The sequence below is a fragment of the Plecotus auritus genome, assembly GCF_963455305.1.
Source record: "Plecotus auritus genome assembly, chromosome: 1".
Lineage (NCBI taxonomy): Eukaryota > Metazoa > Chordata > Mammalia > Chiroptera > Vespertilionidae > Plecotus > Plecotus auritus.
In genome coordinates this window covers 63,577,559-63,598,722 of record NC_137770.1, presented here as the reverse complement: position 1 = coordinate 63,598,722, position 21,164 = coordinate 63,577,559, and the positions used below count along the sequence as shown (strand labels likewise).

Sequence of the window (21,164 nt, the reverse complement as noted above, 5' to 3'; positions counted from 1 at the left end):
CATCATTATATCTTCTTTTTTTTTGCTATTGAGTTGTATGAGTTCTTTTTAAAAATTTTAACCCCTTAAAAATACATGATTTGCAAATATTTTCTCCTATTCAGCAGGTTTCTTTTTTTTCATTTGCTAATTGTTTCTATTGTGGTGCAGAAGCTTTTTAATTTGATGGCATCCTTTTTTATGTATGTTTTTGTTGCTTTTACACTGTTGTTAGATTAAAAATATAATCACCAAAAATTATGGCAAGGAGTTTACTCCCTATGTTTTCTTCTAGGAGTTTTATGGTTTTAGGACTTACCTTGAAGTCTTTTATCGATTTTCAGTTAAATTTTTGTGTGTAGTATAAGATGGTGGTCAAGTTCCATTCTTTTGTAGGTCGCTGTCAGTTTCCCAACACCATTTACTGACAAGACTGCTCTTACTCCATTACATGTTATTGGCTCACTGTCGTAAATTAGCTGGTCATATATGGATAGGTTTATTTCTGGGCTCTCTATTCTGTTCAATTTATCTATGTGTCTGTTTTACGCCAATACCAGAATGTTTTAATAACCACAGATTTGTAATATAGTTAGAAATCAGGGAGCATGATGTCTCCAGCTCTGTTATTTCTCAACATGGCTTTGGCTATTGGAGTCTCTTGTGGTTATTTATTATGTATCTGTGAAAAATGCCATTGGAAATTTGATAGGGATTACACTGAATCTTTAGATTACTTCGGGTAATATGAATATTTTAACAATATTGATTCTTCCAATCCATGAGCACAGAATATCTTTCCTTTTATTTGTATTTTCTTCAATTTTATTCATTAATGCTTGTTAGCTGTCAACACACAGGGGTTATACCTCCGTGGTAAATTTATTCCTAGGTATTTTATATTTTTGATGACATTGTAAATGGGATTTTCTTCATTTCTCTTTCTGGTATCTCATTATTAGTGTATAGAAACACAACAGACTTCTGTGTATTGATTTTGTATTTACAACTTTACTAAATTTGTTTATTATTTCTAACATTTTTTGATGGAGTCTTTAAGGTTTTTTCATATATAATATCATGTCATGTGCAAATAGTGACAATTCTGACAACTTAATTACTCCCATTGCAATTTGAATAGCTTTGCACATGACATGATATTATATATGTGCAATTTATTTCTAAAATTTACTTTTTAAAATTTTTCTTGCTTAATGTTCTCACTAGGACTTCCCATACTATACTGAATAAAAATAGTGGGAGTGGGCATCCTTGTTCCTTATCTGAGATGGAAAGATTTTAGCTTTTCACCACTTAGTATGATGTTACCTGTGGGCCTATCATATATGGTGTTTATTATGTTGAAGTATGTTCCCTCTATAACCATTTTGTTAAGTTTTTTCATAAATGGGTATTGAATTCTATCAAATGCTTTTCCTTATGCAATGAGATGATCGTATTTTTATCCTTCATTTTGTTAATGCAGTGTATCACACTGACTGACTTGTGGATGTTAAACCATCTTTTCATCCCTGAAATAAATCTTACTTAACTGTGGTAATGATCCTTTCAATGTAGTGTTTCAATTTAGTTTCTTAATATTTGGTTGAGGATTTTTAAAAAGCTGCTGCCTAAGAGTCTGGCTTCCAATCAGCCTGTAGGTGCTGAGATCCTCCCCTTAGGGGCACTGGCAGCTACTGGTTGTTATTAAAAACATAATAGTCTGCTTGGACAAGCACAATGGTTTCAATGACAACAATGAGCTAAGGCAAGGTTAAATGACAGGGTTCTTCTCCTACACAAGGCCATTATATCAAGACTGAAAGAGGTGGTTGTTTCATGTACTGTATAGAAACCAATAAAAGAAAGTCAAGCAAAATGAAAAAACAAAAAAAATAATAATTATAAAGTTGCTCAGTGAACTGGGGAGAAGAATGGATAAACATAGTGAGAACTTCAAAAAAGAGATGGAAAATATAAGAATGTACAAAATAGAAGTCACAGACCTAAAGAACACACTAACTGAACTGAGAAATACACTAGAAGGCTTCAATAGCAGATTAGATACATCAACAAAGGATCAGTTAACTGTGGAGCTAACCCAATCACAGCAGCAAAAAAAAAAAAAAAAGAGTGAAGATAACTTAATGGATTTATGGGACAACATTAAATGGAATAGCATTCTATTATAGGGCTTCCAGAAAGAGGACAAAGGGGCAAAAATCTTACATGAGAGAATAATAGCAGAAAACTTCCCTAACCTGGGGAAAGAAACACATCAGATCCAGGAAGTTAAAAAAGTTCCAAATAAGGTGAACCTACCACTTCCCCTACCCCCTGCAAAGTCATACCAAGACACATAACTAAAATATCAAAAGTTAAAGATAATGAGAGACTATTAAAAGCAGTAAGAGAAAAACAACTTGTTACATACATGGGAACTCCCATAAGGCTATGAGTAGATTTTTTCAGTAGAAACTTTGCCTATCCAGCCTGGCTCAGTGGCTGAGCATCGACCTATGAACCAGGAGATAACTGTTCAATTCCCAGTCAGGGCACATGCCCAAATTGCAGACTCGATCCCCAGTAGGGGATGTGCAGGAGGCAGCCAATCAATGATTCTCTATCATCATTCTAGCTCTCCCTCTCCAAAATAAAAATATATTTTATAAAAAAAGATACTTTGTAAGCAAAAGGGAGCAAATGATATATTCAAAGTACTAAAAGAAGAAAACTTCCAACCAAGAATACTCTACCTTGAAAAGTTATCGTTAGAATTAAAGAAGAAATTAAGGGTTTTCCAGATAAACAAGCACTAAAGGAGATCATTATCACTAAACCACCTTCCAAGAAATGTGAAAGGGACTTCTTTAAGCTGAAAAGAAAGGGTGCTAAGCAGTAACAAGAAAATATATAAAAGGCCTATCCAGCCTGGCTCAGTGGTTGCACACTGACCTATGAACCAGGAGGTCATGGTTCAATTCCCGGTCAGGGCACATGCCAGGGTTGCAGGCTTGATCTCCAGTGGGGGTCATGCAGGAGGCTGCCAATCAATGATTCTCTCTCAATAGTGATGTTTCTATCTCTCCCTCTCCCTTCCTCTATGAAATTAATAAAAAGGTATTTAAAAAAAAAGAGAAAATATATGAAAAAACACGTCTCATTGGAAAAGTAAACATATAGTAAAGATAGTGGATTTATCACCTATAAAGCTAGTATGAAGGTTAAAAGACCAAAGTAGTAAAAAGAATTATGATTATACTAATTAGTTAAGAGATACATAAGATAAAAATATCTAAAAAAAATAACATCATAGGGGGAGTAAAAATGTTGAACTTTAGAATGGGATCAAACTTAAGTTGTTATCAACTTAAAATAGACCATTAGAGATATAAGCTGTTATATGTAAGCCTTGTGGTAACTATAAAGAAAAAAAACCCCTCTTTTGTAAATAGACAAAAAAGTAAATAGACAAAAGAGAAAGGAATTTATCATTAAAGCAAGTCAGCAAAGCACAAAGGAAAGAAGAAACAGGAATTATAAAACCATCTAGAAAACAACTAGCAAAATAATAATATGTACATATCTATCAATAATTATTTTAAATGTAAATGGACTAAATGCTCTAATCAAAAGACAAAGAGTGGCTGAATGTATAAAAAACAACCCGTTGTATATGCTGCATACAGGAGACCTACTTTAGATGTAAAGACAGACTCAGACTAAAAGTGAAGGGATGGAAAAAGATACTCCATGCAAATAGAGACCGCCGCCCCCCCCCAAAAAAAGCTGGAGTACCTACATTTCTAGCAAACAAAATAGATTTTAAAACAAGACTGTAATGTAATAAGAGACAAAGAAAGGCATTCCATGATTTTAAATCAGTCCCTCCAACTAGAGTATATCACATCTGTAAATTGATGCACCCTACATACTAGTAGAAGCAACTAAATATATAAAGCAAATATTAATAGGCCCAAAGGGAAAATCAACAATACAGCAATAATAGGGAACTTTATAATGATAACATAACATTGACTGGGGGTGTGCACCCATGCACCCAAGCATGTGCCCTGACCAGGAATCGAGTAAGTGACCTCTTGGTGCATGGGATAGCACTCAATCCACTTACGTCAATGGGGAGGTCCTCGCGACAAAAAAATCAATAAGGAAATATAGGCCTTAAGTGACATATTAGACCGGCTGGCCTTAACAGATATAGACAAAACATTCCATCCAAAAGCAACAGAATACACATTCTTCTCAAGTGCACATGAGACATTTTCAGGCCACTACACAAGTTTTAATAAATTTAAGAGGACTGAAATAATATCAATCATCTTTTCCAACCACAATATGAAATTAGAAATTACACAGAGAAAAATAGAAACTTCGCAAATATGTGGAGATTAAATAACATGCTACTGAATAACCAATAGGTCAAAGAGAAATAAAATAAAGCCAGAAAATATGAAAACTAATGGAAATACAACATAAAATTTGTAGGCTGTAGCAAAAGCAGTTTTAAGAGAGAAGGTCAATGCAATAAATGCCTACCTCAAGAAACATGTGAAGTCTTAACCTAACTTTCCACCTCAAGGAATTAGATAAAGACAAAAAAAAGCCCAAAGTGAGTATAAAAAAGGGAACAAATATTAGAGCAGAATAAATAAAACTAAGACCAAAACGACAATAGAGAAGATCAATGAAATAAGAACTGGTTCTCTAAAAAGATAAACAAAGTTGACAAAGAAAAAAAAACTCACCAAAAAAAGAGACAGTACTCGAATAAAGAAAATGAAAGGGGAAATAGTACAACTGACACACAGAAATACAAAGGATCATATGAGACTACAATGAACAATTATATGCCAACAGAGCAGACAACCTAAAGAAATAGATAAATTCCTAGAAACATACAACTTACCATGACTGAATCATGATGAATAGAAAATGTGAAAAGACTTACTATTAATTAGAGGCCATGAAATTCCTGCACGGGGGGGGGGGGGGGGGGGATGGGGGGGGGGAAGAGTGTCCCTCAGCCCAGCCTGCACCCTCTCCAATCTGGGACTCTTCGGGGGTTGTCTGACTGCCGGTTTAGGCCCGATCCCACTATCCTTCCCTGCCGGCCTGATTGCCCCTAACTGCCCTCCCCTGCCAGCCTGATGTTGCCCCCAACTGCCCTCCCCTGAAGGCCTGATCTTGCCCCCAACTGCACTCCTCTGCCGGCCAATTTGGTTCTGATTGGTCGGTTTCTATGCCAGTCAGCGTCAAAAGCTCCACCTCCTAGGCAGCCATTGGCTCCTCACACTTCACCCAGATTTGGTTCTGACTGGTCAGTTTCTATGCCAGTCAGCAACAAAAGCTCCGCCTCTTAGGCAGCCATTGGCTCTTGGCACTTAACCCAGATTTGGTTCTGATTGGTCGGTTTCTATGCCAGTCAGCCTCTCTGGGCCTATCAACGGGGCCTAATTAGAAAGGCGGGGCTGATCAGCAGCCCCGGCAGAGGCCTGGAGAGAAATGGAGACGCGGCTGCTGGCCAGGCCAGGATAGAGAGAGGCAAGTGCTGATCAACAGCTGCCACAGAGGCTACAGATCAGACCCTGCTTCTCTCTTCAGGCCTCTCTCTGGGCCTGATTCACAGCTCCCTCAGCAATCAGTGCTGGGTCACCACGCCTGCAGCCGCAGCAGTCAGTGCTGGGTCGCCACGGCAACCCAGTGCTGACTGCAGGACTGACTTCCGGTTGGTCAAGCCTCTGGTCGTTGTGGATGTGACGGAACCAGGGTTTTTATATATTAGGATAGTAATCAGTCAAAAACCTCCCAATAAACAAAAGTCTAGGAACAGATGGATTCACTGATGCATTCTATCAAATATTCAAAGAATTAATACCAATCCTTCTAAAACTCTTTCAAAATATAGAAGAGGAGGAAACTCTTCCAAACTAATTCTATGATATCAAAACCAGACAAGAAGGCCACAGAAAAAGAAAATTACAAGTTGATAGGCCTGATGAACATGGATGCATACAACACTACTTTTATGACTTTTTTTACTTCTAGGATTTTTAGAGGTCTCTACGCTATAAAAAAACAAGGTTTTACCAAAGAAGTAAGCAGAACTTATTAAATCCTAAGTAGATTTAAATGTTAGAGAGATGTCTAGGTAAACTAATTTTGCACTTTAGTATATTTTTCACTTGACAAGTAAAACATCAAGTTAGGTCACAGTTCCAACAAACATTTTGTTTTTACTTAGTTTAATTTAATTACATTATACACATAGGATTTTTTACATACCAGCCACTGTTGTCCATAAACAAATACATGATTTTTGGCAATGTCAACTCTATCCCATGCCAATGTAAGGATGAGCTGGTCAAATGCAGATGCATTAGTGCCTAATCGAATAAAGAAAAGTTGACAGGTTCAATTAATTTATCTCCATTAAAATGTAAACACATGAATTCTTCCTACTCCCTTTTAACTAACTTACACAGCTGGTATCAGTCACTGTTCAGAGGTAGCCTGCCTCAGAGAGGTAAGATTAACCATAGGGTTGGACTTTTTATTTTCCAACTATAGAAAAGATACAGCCTTATTCACTACAAACAATTCAGAATGTAGAACAAAAAGAATATAAAGATGATACATTTCTATCAGAGACAGTACTGACTGTTAAGATTATGAAAAACATCCTTACATGTGCTTTTCTGTGCATATATAAATACATATGTACACTTTCTATTATTTACACAAAAAGTGGATCGCACTGTATAATGTATTCAGCAGCGTGCTTTGTGTGTCTTATTACCATACCTTAATTTTCTATGACTAGTGGATATTCAGGTTATATATATATATTTTTTGTAGTATATTTGATTTTTTTGCAGACTATATTTACATAGTATGATTTTGTAGAAGCCAATTTGGAATGATATTTTAAAGCTTTTTACTGCCAAAATATATTCCAGAAAGGTTATAAGATCTATTAGAGGTATAAAAATATATTTTTAAAATTTAAAAATATATATTTTTACTGATTTCAGAGAGGAAAGGAGAGGGAGAGAGAGAGATAGAAACATCAATGATGAGAGAGAATCATTGATTGGCTGCCTCCTGCACAACCTCTAATCAAGCCTGCAACCTGGGCATGTGCCCTTAACTGGAATCAAACCCGTGACCTTTTTGTCCGCAGGCCAACTCTCTATCCATTGAGCTAAACCAGCTAGGACAAAAATTCACTTTGTAAAAAATTATTAACACTGACCATCTTTCCACATTTTCCTCAAGCATTTGTATTTTTCTGTTAATACGATTAACAGAATATAAATTCTGGCTCGTTATCCCATGAGGTAATCATCTTTTTATTATTAATTTACACCAGCTCATTGTTATCTCTCCACATTCCTATTCATTAATTTCCTCATCTATAAAATGAGGAAAGTAATAGAAAATCTTTCCCTTTAGGTTATTGTAAAGAGAAAATGAGATAAATACTCTCAAACACTAAAGAACAGTGGCTAGCACACAGGAGTATATGGCAAATATATTTTTATATTTACACAATCCCATTTATTGATCTCTCTTTTAATGGTTTCTGGGTTTCCTATTACTATGGTCTCTTCTTCCCAAAGTGATATATATGTTAACTTATATTTTATTATAGTATTTTTTAAACGTTTCATCTATTGGCAATTTATTGTCGTCTAGTATTTGGGAAATTCTTGTGAATGACAATAAGACAACAGTGCTTTCTTACTCTGCTCCTGCCAACTCACTTACTTACATACTTGAATTTTTAGGCACCCAGATGGGATATCATTTTAGTTTCTAGTTTTTTTAAAGATTTTTCATTGTAATACCATTTGCTATATCAGTTGGATATCTTTGGCCAGATAATGATTGGAAAACAGTTCAATTTGTATATGCATTCACTTCTTAATCACAGAAGTACCCTTAGTTTTCTTTTCAAATTTATCTTCAGAATGAAAAAAAGCATGTTTAAGAACACTATCTTAAATTCTATCAACTAATACCTTATTACCTTGATTTTTTAGCCAATTAAAAATGTGACACATTCTTAACAGGTTAATTAAATGGGTCTGGTGGCATAAATCCTGCTAGAACCTTAAAATAATTCTACAAAATAAACACTAACTTATTGTCAAAGAAAGCTAACCTGTCTTTTACAAAGAAAAATTACTGAAAAAATTCAGTGCCCAAACACTTTGCTAAATTAAAAAATGTTTCTTTCATAGAAATGGGATATATTATGAAAGATCTTATAAATAAATAAAAATATTTAAATCTTACCTTTAAGCAGTGCAGTAAGTATTGCTACATCTATATCTTGATGTTCATCTGATCCAATGTGAAAAACAGTGATCTATATAAGGATTAATTAATAATATTATGACTTTACGTTTTAAAAACTAAGGCATAAGACATAAAAAAGTAATTTCAAACTACACATGAGATAGTTTTGGGATGTGTGTTATTTTTTGGTTGAAAATAAGGAACCCAAAAACATGAAATTAAGACTTTGTATCATTTATCAAGTAAAATGGCAGGTACATTAAAAATGTTTGATTTCATATTACATTCAGTTTTTCACCTATCTTATGTCCTTTACTAAAGCAAGCAACAAACTTACATGGCAAAATCCTGCTGTTCCTTCTACAGAGTGAACAGTTACTTAATCCAAACAATTATGTGTCTTTGATGAGAAATGTTTTTTAACTAGAAGTTTCTTAAAATAAATTGCAATGTAACACCATTTGAGAGATTTTTATGTAATACCATTTTTCATAAAGAAAAAGACTATTGTACAAAATTTTCAACTAACTTCATTTCCAAGTATAGAGAAAAAAATACATGGAAGAAAACAGCAAATCATCTACTACTCAGAGTTAATAAAAATTTTTCTCTATAAACTGAAGCCCATGTTTAGATTACTAAAAGTAAGCAGCACTAATCTTTAATTTGAGCACTCAGAGTAAAACAGTTCAAGTTTTTTTGTTTCTAAATATATTTTAGATATGCCATTAACAATTCTTTAGTATGCTTCCTTATCCAGATAAAAATCTGTTGAGGCCTAGTTATGAAATTTTTCCTAAAATAAAAGTGCAAATATATGCCTCAACACTATATAAAAGGTGTAATAGTTCTTCTGTATCTTTCAGCTTAAACAACAAAAAATGATACCTTTACATGGTTAAAAAAGATTTAAAATCTAAATGAAAAACCAGCTTCTCACCAATTTGCAATGTTCTTTGAATTAAAAGGCTAAAATCTACTTACAAGCTCCTTTCTTTTCATGCACTCCATCAATGTCTGAAATAAATGAACTGCTTCACTCTGGCCAAAGTTAAATGTTTTTTTGATGGTTGAAATAATATCAGGTTCTGCTGCATCAGGAAGATTCCTAGAGTAAGAGGAAGCATAACTTAATTCAATGATTTACATTTTCATTATTTCTAGAATCTAATATGAAATACAGGTGGATCCATGCAAGACTTTTAAAGCTACTGTAGTAATATTAAGTACTTGACCTTCAGTGAAATTTTCTCCTTCATGAGACTCCCACTATAAGTCATAAAGGGGGAAATGGAATGGAATGATTTTTCTCTTTGAAATATTTCAAAGTTTTCTACAAGGTATGTGTTTCAATATTAGTACTCATATTCTATAAGATATTACATAAAGATAGTTTTAAGATAATGTGGTATGTAAAGCAGTATTTCACCAAAATGTCTTAAACACAAACTCATGCACATTTTTATTTCTTTTTCTCAATTGGTATTATATTTACATGTCTCAAAAATCTATATATATAAAAGTCTAGCCCTAACCAGTTTGGCTCAGTGGATAGCACTTCGGCCTGCAGACTCAAGGGTCCCAGCTTCGATTCCGGTCAAGGGCATGTACCTTGCTTGCGGGCACATCCCCAGTGGGGGGTGTTCAGGAGGGCAGCTGATCGATGTTTCTCTCTCATCAATGTTTCTAACTCTCTCTCCCTCTCCCTTTCTCTCTGTAAAAAATCAATAAAATATATTTTAAGCATGAGTGGGGGGATAGGGAGGGTAATGGGGAATAAAGACACATTTGTAAAACCTTAATGAAGAAATTAAAATATATAAATATATATATATATTTATATATATATATATATATATATATATATATATCCTATCTAATAAAAGAGTAATATGCAGATTGACCATCACTCCAACACACAAGATGGCTGCCCCCATGTGGTCAAAGATGGCTGCCCCCATGTGGACACAAGATGGCTGCTACAAGACGGCCAGCAGGAAAGGGCAATTGGGAGGGACCAGGCCTGCAAGGGAGGGCAGTGTGGGCGATCAGGCCAGCAGGGGAGGGCAGTTAGGGATGACCAGGCCGGCAGAGGTGGGAAGTTGGGGGTGACTGGGCCTGCAGGGGAGAGCAGTTGGGGGGGACCAGGCCTTCAGGGGAGGGCAGTTAGGGGCAATCAGGCTGGCAGGGAGCAGTTAGGCATCGATCAGGCTGGCAGGGGACTGGTTAGGGCAGGGGTCCTCAAACGTTTTAAACAGGGGGCCAGTTCACTGTCCCTCAGACCATTGGAGGGCCAGACTATAGTTTAAAAAAAAAACTATGAACAAATTCCTATGCGTACTGCAGGCCCAGGACAAGTCAGCTGCTAAGCAGGACAGGCAGCGGCACCCGGCGGGCCGGATAAATGTCCTCGGCGGGCCGCATGTGGCCCGCGGGCCGTATTTTGAGGACGCCTGGGTTAGGGGTTGATCAGGCTGGCAGGCAGAAGTGGCTAGGGGCAATCAGGCTGGCAGGCAGGTGAGCAGTTGGGAGCCAGCAGTCCTGGATTGTGAGAGGGATGTCCGACTGCCTATTTAGGCCCGATCCCGGTAGTCAGACATCCCTTTAGGGGTCCCAGATTGGAGAGGGTGCAGGCTGGGCTGAGGGACACACACCCCCGTGCACAAATTTCATGCACCGGGCCTCTAGTATATGTATAAAAGCCTAAGTAACCCTTACAACCGAACAACCAGAACGACCGATCGACCAGTCACTATGACGCATACTGACCTCCAGGGGGAAGACGCTCAATGCAGGAGCTGTCCCCTGGTGGTCAGTGCGCTCCCACAGCCAACCACCCCGGGTCCCTCCCAGCAGCCAGCGTACCTCCCGCAGTCTCTCCCCCGAGCCGGCAGGCCAACTCTCATGGTCCCTACCCTGGGTGGGCAGACCTCGATCAGGACTGGGAGAGACAGCCCCGATCAGGCCTGATCGCTGGCCAGGCCTAGGGATCCCACCTGTACAGCAATTCGTGCACCAGGCCTCTACTATAATATAAAACACTCTAAATATAAATATGTGAAAATTTATAATGAAAGTTCTCCTTCCCACTGTCTTCCATTTGCCCAGTTTCACCTCAACTGCTGAAAAGGAACACTATTAGTGTGTATAACTTTCCAGGATCTCTTTCTATATATACAAATAATTATGTTTTCTTTCCTTCCTACATAAAAGGTGTAGCACAATATACATGCTACTCTGCATTTTCCTTATTCTGCATATGTATTTTAATAATCTTCCCAAATCTAGTACACCATTGCCAACCTTACTCAATTACAAACTATTCCATTGTGCAGACAAACCACAATTTATTTACCTAGTCCCTTTGATATATGTTCTATTTTGTTGCTATCTTTTACTATTACAAACAATGCCGTAACAAGTAACTATACATATGTTATTCATATATGTACAAGTACATCTGCAGAAATAATTACCAGAAATGGAACTACTGGATCAAAAGGTATGTGCCTCTGTATATCTGACAGATCATACAAAACTGTCCCTTATAAAGATTCATATATTTTAACTCATTCATAATGTGTCAAACTATTCCCTCAAGCCTTAACAAGGTATTATATTAAACTTCAAATTTTCATGTTCATAACATACTGAAATGAATCTAATATTCTAAAACACAACAAGCCTCTTTATATAGTTACTAGAGGCCCGGTGCACAAAATTCGTGCACGGGGGGTGTGTCCCTCAGCCCAGCCTGCACCCTCTCCAATCTGGTACCCCTCAAGGGATGTCCAACTGTCCGTTTAGGCCCGATCCAGGTAGGATAGGGCCTAAACGGGCAGTCGGACATCCCTCTCACAATCCAGGACTGCTGGCTCCCAACTGCTCGCCTGCCTACCTTCCTGATTGCCCCTAACTGCTTCTGCTTGCCAGCCTGATCACCCCCTAACCACTCCCGCCAGCCTGATTGATGCCTAACTGCTCCCCTGCCAGCCTGATTGCCCCTAACTGCCCTCCCCTGAAGGCCTGGTCCCCCCGCCAACTACTCTCCCCTGCAGGCCCGGTCGCCCCCAACTTCCCTCCTCTGCCGGCCTGGTCACGCCTAACTGCCCTCCCGTGCAGGCTTGATCGCCCCCAACTACCCTCCCTTGCAGGCCTGGTCCCTCCCAAATGCCCTCCCCTGCTGGCCATCTTGTAGCGGCCATCTTGTGTCCACATGGGGAGAGCCATCTTTGACCACATGGGGGCAGCCATCTTGTGTGTTGGAGTGATGGTCAATCTGCATATTACTCTTTTATTAGATAGGATAGAGGCCTGGTGCATGGGTGGGGGCCAGCTGGTTTGCCCTGAAGGGTGTCCCAGATCAGGGTGGGGGCTCCCTTGGGGTGTGGGGCGGGCTGGGTAAGGGGCCTGTGGTGGTTTGCAGGCCGGCCACGCCCCCCGGTGATCCAAGCGGAGGCCCTGGTATCTGGGATTTATTTATCTTCTAAAATTGAAACTTTATAGCCTTGAGTGGAGCAAAGCCTCCTGCTCACTCAGTGGCCTCAGCCATTTTTGTTGCGATTTATTTATCTTCTATAATTGAAACGTTGTAGCCTTGAGTGTAGGCCTGGGCTGGCCAGGGCGACAGGGAAGCTTGGCTTCCTCCATTTCCGAGGAAACCCAAGCCTCCTGCTTACTGCAGCTCCGTAGCTGCAGCCATCTTGGTTGGGTTAATTTGCATACTCGCTCCGGATTGGCTGGTGGGCATGGCTTGTGGGTGTAGCAGAAGTATGGTCAATTTGCATATTATTCTTTTATTAGATAGGATTAAAAACTTGTTGTAATCATACACTTACCCTCCTTCTTCTGTTTGTTTATGAATATATGCTAGTAGATCTGCAGCTCTGCCTGTTCCCTCACATATGACAACTGGAACAGGAGGACTTTCCTGAAGGTATTCTAAAACTGTGAGGATAACATTTGGCCCACCTTCAAATATAAGTGCCACCACAGGGACACCTTGACCAATTCCTAAGAAAAGGAAAAGATTCGTTAAGATATTAGGCAAAATTAGTAATTTAATCTTATTTTTTATTCAATCAAAAACAAAATAAAAATAAAAGGCCAATATAATTTCTTTCAATACAGTGTTGACTTCATTTTAAGCATTCAACAAGATACCAGTCCAGCATAAATTAAATACTGAATACGTTACTTTTTCACTGACTTAAAAGACAAAATTAGAAAATCCAATGTACAATTAGACATACACTAGAATTTATGTATTTTCTGAAAAGTAAAAATATTTTGTATATTTCACTAACTCTTGGTAAGAAATGTGTAACATTAATTTGTTTTAGAGTTTGCTTCTAGTTGAATTTCTAATATATGTCTGTTTTTATTTATTATTAAAATGTATATTTCTGATTCCAAATAATTCAGACATTAACGACAGAATTAGGGTTACATAAAGGGAACTGATTAATAAAATACAAGACCTCTACAAGAGTAACAAATGAGAATATCAATTTTTGCCCTGACCGGTTTGGCTCAGTGGATAGAGCGTTGGCCTGTGGACTAAAGGGTCCCAGGTTCGATTCCGGTCAAGGGCATGTACCTTGGTTGTGGGCACATCCCCAGTAGGGGGTGTGTAGGAGGCAGCTGATAGATGTTTCTCTCTCATCAATGTTTCTAACTCTCTATCCCTCTCCCTTCCTCTCTGTAAAGAATCAGTGAAATATATTTAAAAGAAAAAAAGAATATCAATTTTTGTTAATAACCTGCAATACAGCAAGAGAATTCACAATATACGTAATTACAGGATTAAAACATTTGTAATTTTTAAAAGAAATGCTAAGACTCCATCATAATTTGAATACAATGTTCTATAATTTTGAATTTCCCTTTGTCATAGAGCTCACCTTCTTGGTTTCCTAAGATTACACAATTTCTCCTTTTTGAAACAAAAATCTGGATGTTGGGGGAACCAAAAAGTTTGATCATGGTTTAAAAAGATCAGTATTAAGAATACCAACTTCTAAGAAACGCCTACCAAAAAGTGATACCTACTCATGTTAAAAACTTTAAGCAAGGTTATTCTTACTTTGCAATAAAGCATTTTTTCCTCTTTTACTCTTCATCTTGAATTTCAAAGTCATGCATTAGACTATATCACACATTAAGATTATTTCTGAATTCTTTGGGCTGCAATAGGATTACAATGGCAACAGAACTTCCAATGGACCTTTGTGGCTTTGACCTCAATATCTGAGTACCCTCAGATATTGGCCTCAGGCTTCTTTTCCTAGGTCACCTTATTTATCTAAGGTCAGTCATTCTTGGTTGTTTCACATGCTATCTTGCTATATAATAAAATCAGCACTTCAAAGAACATTCTATCTTTTAAGAATGTTGCTGGCAATTAATATAGCCCAGAATAATGTCAACAACAAATTTATAATTTCAATAACGAATTTATAAATTCCCTTACTAGCATGAATTCTTTGCTGATTAACAGTTTTTTCAAGTTCTCTTCTCAGCCTGACTTCTGCCCCATACTTTCCAACAGTACCATCATCCACCAATATGAAATGGGAATGTAGATTATTCAGAACATTCAATTTGCTCAGAGGGTTCAATAAGGTTTGATAAGGAGCAACCACCTAAACAATATCAAATATAAGTGTTAGTGGGAAAGATTAAATATAACATAATATAAAGTAAAAATAAACTGAAATAATCTATAAAGGGAAGGTAAAATTCCATTTACCTATGGCAACAAATAGAAAGTGTCAAAGAATACATCAAAAAGCACTAGCTTTTAAGCAGCCAAATATTAATCAGTAATTGGCTGAATGATACAATTAAATTTTTACTCTTACTGCAGAATACATTTCATTGTCACATGCAAAGGAAGCAGCAGCATATAAGTAAAAGTAAATAATGTGAAAAAAACACAATTAGTTTATATAAAGCACACTAAATAAAAGCAATCAAAAGTCATATTGCTATTTTTCTAGCCATAAATAGGATCTTTAAAATTGATATTAGAAATTTAATAACATTTAAGAGTGATCATTATAAATTAGTCCTTCCTTTTTAATAGTCTCTTCATAAACATAGCCAATTCACATCTTTAACTTATTCAAAGCATTTGATTATTACTCAGTAAAATAAAATTAATTCTTAATATTATGCAAGCATTAAACATTTTATTACAAAGACTGGCATGAAATGGAAAAAGTGTGAAATAATTATTTAAAAAGGCAGAAACCAAAATCTACTAACACTATAATGACAATTACTAGTACTTGTATCTATGACTGTATATTCAAAATGATCAGAAGGAAATCTTAGAGAAATACTTTTAAAAAGGTAATTTAAAAAGTATTGCATGTTCAAGAATATTTTAAGTTGACTAAAAGATCCTTATTTTAATTTTGCTTATAAGTAAGTTTGAATACAAGAAATTTAAAAATCATTCTTACATCTCTCCCAACAAGATCATTTCTGTTTTCAATCACTCCCCATGGAGCTATTCCAATAGTGCAAATCTTCCGAGATGATCTGGAAGCATGTTCTTTGAGGGCATCACCAACATGTTTGGCCACACCTGTTCATACAAAATAGAATTCACTTTATCTGAAAGTCTTCGTTGGTTCAGAACAATCGTGTGCTCCATCTGTAACATTACAATTTGTGATATTTTTCTTAACATATACAAGACAAAAGGCAACAAGGTCAAAAAAACAAACTTACAAAGAAAACTCAAGGACCAAAGAGAAAAAAAAAACTACAATTTCAGATCACTACAACTGCCTAAAACACATATAAAACTTTTACCATGTTCTTATGCTTAGTTCTCTCTTAGATTCCTCAACGTAAGTAACTATTATTTTTTTGTTACTGCTCTACACACCATCTCAAAAAACAAAAAGTATGGCTTAGGACTATAAGCAACACACATACACCAACACACACCCCAAATAATTACAAAAGCGTCCTAATGAATCAAAACCTGGGAGAATAGTAGAAAAGACAATTCAAAAGAACACATAAGTCCTCATTATGATTTGTTATGAGCTTAATTGCATCCTCCCCAAAATTCCTATGTTGAAATCCTAATCCCAGTACCAAAAATATGACTGTATTTGGAAATAGGTCCCTTAGAGAGGTTATTACATCAAAATGAGGTAGTTAGGGTGGATCCAAATCCAACCTGACAGGTGTCCTTACAGGAAAAAAGAGACACAAAAGGAGGCACCATGGACGCACATGCACAGAGGAAAGGCTACGACAGGACACAATGAAAAGGTCACCATCTGAATGCCAAGAAGAAAGGCCTCGGAAGGAACAAAACCTGCTAACATCTTGATCTTGGACCTAGAGAAATATGAGAAAATAAATTTCTTTTGTTCAAGCTACCCTAATCTTGTGGTATTTTATGGCATTTGGCATTTTGGTATTTACTTTCAAAACATCATACAAGTGATCTTTGCTCTTATCAACTCTGCTTAAAACCAACCCTTCTCGCCGAAACCGGTTTGGCTCAGTGGATAGAGCGTCGGCCTGCGGACTGAAGGGTCCCGGGTTCGATTCCGGTCAAGGGCATGTACCTTGGTTGCGGGCACATCCCCAGTGGGAGGTGTGCAGGAGGCAGCTGATCGATGTTTCTCTCTCATCGATGTTTCTAGCACTCTATCCCTCTCCCTTCCTCTCTGTAAAATATATTTTTTAAAAAAAACCAACCCTTCTCATTCAGAGTCACAAGTGATTAAAATGGACTACTACAAGGCCTTCTATAAACATCTTCCTATTGTCCCTGGTATTCACCATGCTACCCAATCCTCACCACCATCACACACCAAAAACCTTTTGATCTTATCACTGAGTTCTTCTTGCTCTTTCCACTATACTGAATGACCCCTTATTACTATTCTCCCAACACACTAGCTGTTTATTCTTTAAATGCTGGGCTCCACATTACTTTTATCTCACTCCTTCATTTTCTTCCATCTCTACTCAAATGTCACTTTATTAGTGAAGCCCTCTCCACCATCCCCATCATCTCTACATTATATTTCATGTGTCTGCATAGCACTTACAATCTAACTTATTATACATTTGTATCAGTTCAACATAGGTTTTATTCTTTTTTTTCCCAATAACAGTTTACATCATATTATGTTGTATTAGTTTCAAGTGTACAGCACAATGATTAATCATATACTTTACAAAGTGTTCCACCTGATATTTCCAGTACCTACCTGGCACCATACATAGTTACAATATTAGTGACTGTATTTCCTATGCTGTACCTGACATCCCCGTGACTATTTTATAACTACCAAACTGTACTACTCACTTCACCTTTTTCACCCAGTCCCATAAACCCACCTCCCCTCTGGCAACCATCAGTCTATTCCCTGTATCTATGACTCTGTTTCTGTTTCGTTTCTTCATTTATATTGTTCTTTAGATTCCCACATATAAGTGAAATCATATGGTATTATCTTTCTCTGACTGATCTATTTTACTTTACCCTCTAGGATCCAAACATGCTGTTGCAAATGGTAACATTTCATTTTTTATGGCCGAGTAATATTCCACTGTATATATGTACCACATCTATTTTATCCACTAATCTACTGATAGGCACTTCGGTTGCTTCCATATCTTGGCTATTGAAAATATCACTGCAATGAACATAGGAATGAACGTATTCTTTCGAATAAGTGTTTTGGGTTTCTTCGGATATAAACCTAGAAATGGAATTTCTGGATCATAAGGCAGTTCCATTTTTAATTTTTTGAGGCAACTCCATACTGTTTTCATTGTGGCTGTATTAATCTGCATTCCCACCAACAATGCATAATGGTTCCTTCTGCCACATCCTCACCAACACTTATTTGTTGAAGTATTGATGATAGCCATTCTGACGGCTGTGAGGTGATATCTCATTGTGGTTTTAATTTGCATTTTTCTGATGATTAATAACCATCTTTTCATATGTCTATTAGCCATCTATATGTCCTCTTTGGAAAAATGCCTATTCAGGTCCTTTGCCTATTTTTAAATGAATTATTTGTTCTTTTAGTGTTGAGTTGTTCTGAGTTCTTTATAAATTTTGAATATTGCCCAACCAGCATAGATCAGTAGTTGAGCACTGACCTATGAACCAGGAGGTCATGGTTCGATTCCGGACCTGGATTGCAGGCTCCATTCACAGTGGGGGACGTGCAGGAGGAAAACCAATCAATGATTCTCTCTAATTATTGATGTTTCTCTCTCTCAACTTCTCCCTTCATCTTTGAAATCAAGAAAAATATATTTTTTAAATAAACAAATAAATAAATTTTGGATATTAACCTCTTATCGGATGTATCAGTGGTGAGTAGCTTTTCCTATTCAATGGTTTGTCTTTTTATTTTGTTGATGGGTTCCTTTGCCAAGCAAAAACCTTTTAGTTTGATGTAATCCCATTTATTTATTTTTTGTTTCCCTTGCCTGAGAAAAAAATAATACTCAGAGAAACTAAAATATTATACATTTAGTTATCTGTTTGTTATCTGCATCTCCCCACCAGAATGTAATCTGCATGAAGGTAAATATTTTATTTGTTTTGTGGAGTGCTATATTTTCAGCAGTCAGAAGAATACTTAATATACAATAAGGCTTTAAAAACAGTTGTTGGTAATGAATTAGATATTACCAAGCTAATTTAAGTTAATAATTGTTTTACTTTGGACATTAAAATAAATTGGTCTTTCTTATATCTAACCCTTAGATGTGATAGGGAAGACTTAGAATGAAAGATTATAGTATATTAAAAATTAATTTTGAAAGCTACTTCTTACTACTGGCTCGGCAATGGATTCCGTTCTTTTATTATTATTATTGATTTTTTACAAAGAGGAAGGGAGAGGGAGAGAGAGTTAGAAACATCGATGAGAGAGAAACATCCATCACCTGCCTCCTGCACACCCCCTACTGGGGATATGCCTGCAACCAAGGTACAGGAATGGAACCTGGGACCCTTCAGTCCACAGGCGGACACTCTATCCACTGAGCCAAACCAGTTAGGGCTGGATTCCATTCTTATACCAATTTACCAATAGCCAGAAAGTGACAGGAATAATAATACTTTGCTCTATAGTAGGGGTTAGTAACCTTTTTTTGTAAAGGGCCAAATAATAAATGTTTTAGGCTTTGCAAAATATACAGTCTCTGTCACAGCTAAACTAGCACGAAAGTAGGCATAAATAACACAAAACCAAATGAGTGCAGCTATGTTCCAATAAACCTTTATTTACAAAAACAAGGAGTGAAATGGATTTGGTAGATAGGCCATAGTTTGCCAACCCCTGTTCTAAAATGTATTATTTTTTTAAAAAAACTAAATGAAAACCAAATATTTTTACAGTTACCATTTATATCTAGAAACTGTAGATAATGTAACAGAAAAACTGAATATATTTATATTCAATGTTGACTGTTTCAAATATCTAATTGATATTCTGAAAAAATTACAAACACACTAAATAAAATTAGTATAATCATCGCAGTACCTGTGTTTACTCCTCCAGTTAAAATCCAGGCTCCAGTTGTAACTGCAGCTTTAATAAGACCTTTTCCAAGCAACTGCTTGATTCGTGGGTGAAGCTCAAATTTCTGCATGCCCCCATGTACAGAGATAACAAGTTTGGGTAATTCTATTTGCCATTCTTTAAGCAGAAGTTGCAGAATGACTTCAGTTTTGGTGTCATATGATAGTCTGACATACTAAAAAACATTTTTAAAAAGACAAAATAATTGACTATGTTCATAGGTTTCATAATACAACGTTACACAACTTTAGAAAACTTTTATTTTAATCAGATTACTATAAAGTAGATTTCAAAGGCTGCTTTTAATATAGTTACACTTTGAATAAGCAAGAGCAAATGATTTTAAAATTGGAAAGCCATTTTGTACAAGCTATAGAAGTAGTGGCATTCTAATTTTTACAATTTAAGTATGTTACACTTCCTGCTTATATAAATTCAATTACTGTTATCCAATTTACAAATTTATCCACAGTATTTATTAGCTTGTTTATGAGGATGCAGTGAATGAGAGATATTAAGGCTAACTACAATGACGGGAAAAAAGAAAAATGATGAAAAATGGAGACTTCTACAACTCTTGCTATTAAAAGCAAATACTAAATTATCTATTTGGAAGTTTTTGTCAGTGATAGAATCCATTTATAGTAGAACTGTGACCATGCAGTAAAGTAACAAAAATATTTTTTCCACTCTTTAAAAAAAAAATACATTTTATTGATTTTTTACAGAGAAGAAAGGAAAGGGATACAGAGTTAGAAACATCGATCAGCTGCCTCCTGCACACTCCCTACTGGGGATGTGCCCGCAACTAAGGTACATGCCCTTGACTGGAATCGAACCTGGGACCCTTCAGTCCACAGGCCGACGCTCTATTCACTGAGCCAAACCAGTTAGGGCCAAAAATATTTTTAATATAAAATATTGTTTCCCTTGTTGGAAGTAATTGTAGATTTAATCCATAAATTACTGGAAAAAAAATAAACCACCATATCCTCTGATTTAGATTTTAAAAATTATATTTCTCTTAAGTGACATCACAAAATTTACTTGCTATGACCACTCTACTTCATTATCTTTGTCTAATGCACCTATGATTCAGTTCATAAGAAATCTGAAATATTCAAATGTTGGAAGAAAAAACACTTTTAAACATCTTTAAGAAAGGTTCTTTGCAAAACAATATATTGCCCATTACATTACAAACATCAAACACCAATGAAAAAATAACCCAAAATATCAGAATTCTTCAAAACTGATTAAGATTCCAGAGTCCCT

At 36.5% G+C, this 21,164-nt stretch overlaps 1 protein-coding gene across 1 annotated transcript in view; it reads right to left on the bottom strand.

Moving 5' to 3' along the window:
• Positions 1 to 21,164, bottom strand: part of TRPM7 (transient receptor potential cation channel subfamily M member 7) — a 135,026-nt gene that overhangs the window by 83,272 nt on the left and 30,590 nt on the right. Inside the window, exons 5-11 of the mRNA XM_080678086.1 lie at positions 19,851 to 20,064; positions 15,771 to 15,895; positions 14,774 to 14,945; positions 13,140 to 13,314; positions 9,286 to 9,409; positions 8,299 to 8,371; positions 6,283 to 6,383 (exon numbers count right to left, since the gene is read on the bottom strand). Of these exons, the coding sequence (XP_080534212.1) occupies positions 6,283 to 6,383; positions 8,299 to 8,371; positions 9,286 to 9,409; positions 13,140 to 13,314; positions 14,774 to 14,945; positions 15,771 to 15,895; positions 19,851 to 20,064 (984 nt within the window). The remainder of the gene's footprint in view (positions 1 to 6,282; positions 6,384 to 8,298; positions 8,372 to 9,285; positions 9,410 to 13,139; positions 13,315 to 14,773; positions 14,946 to 15,770; positions 15,896 to 19,850; positions 20,065 to 21,164) is intronic.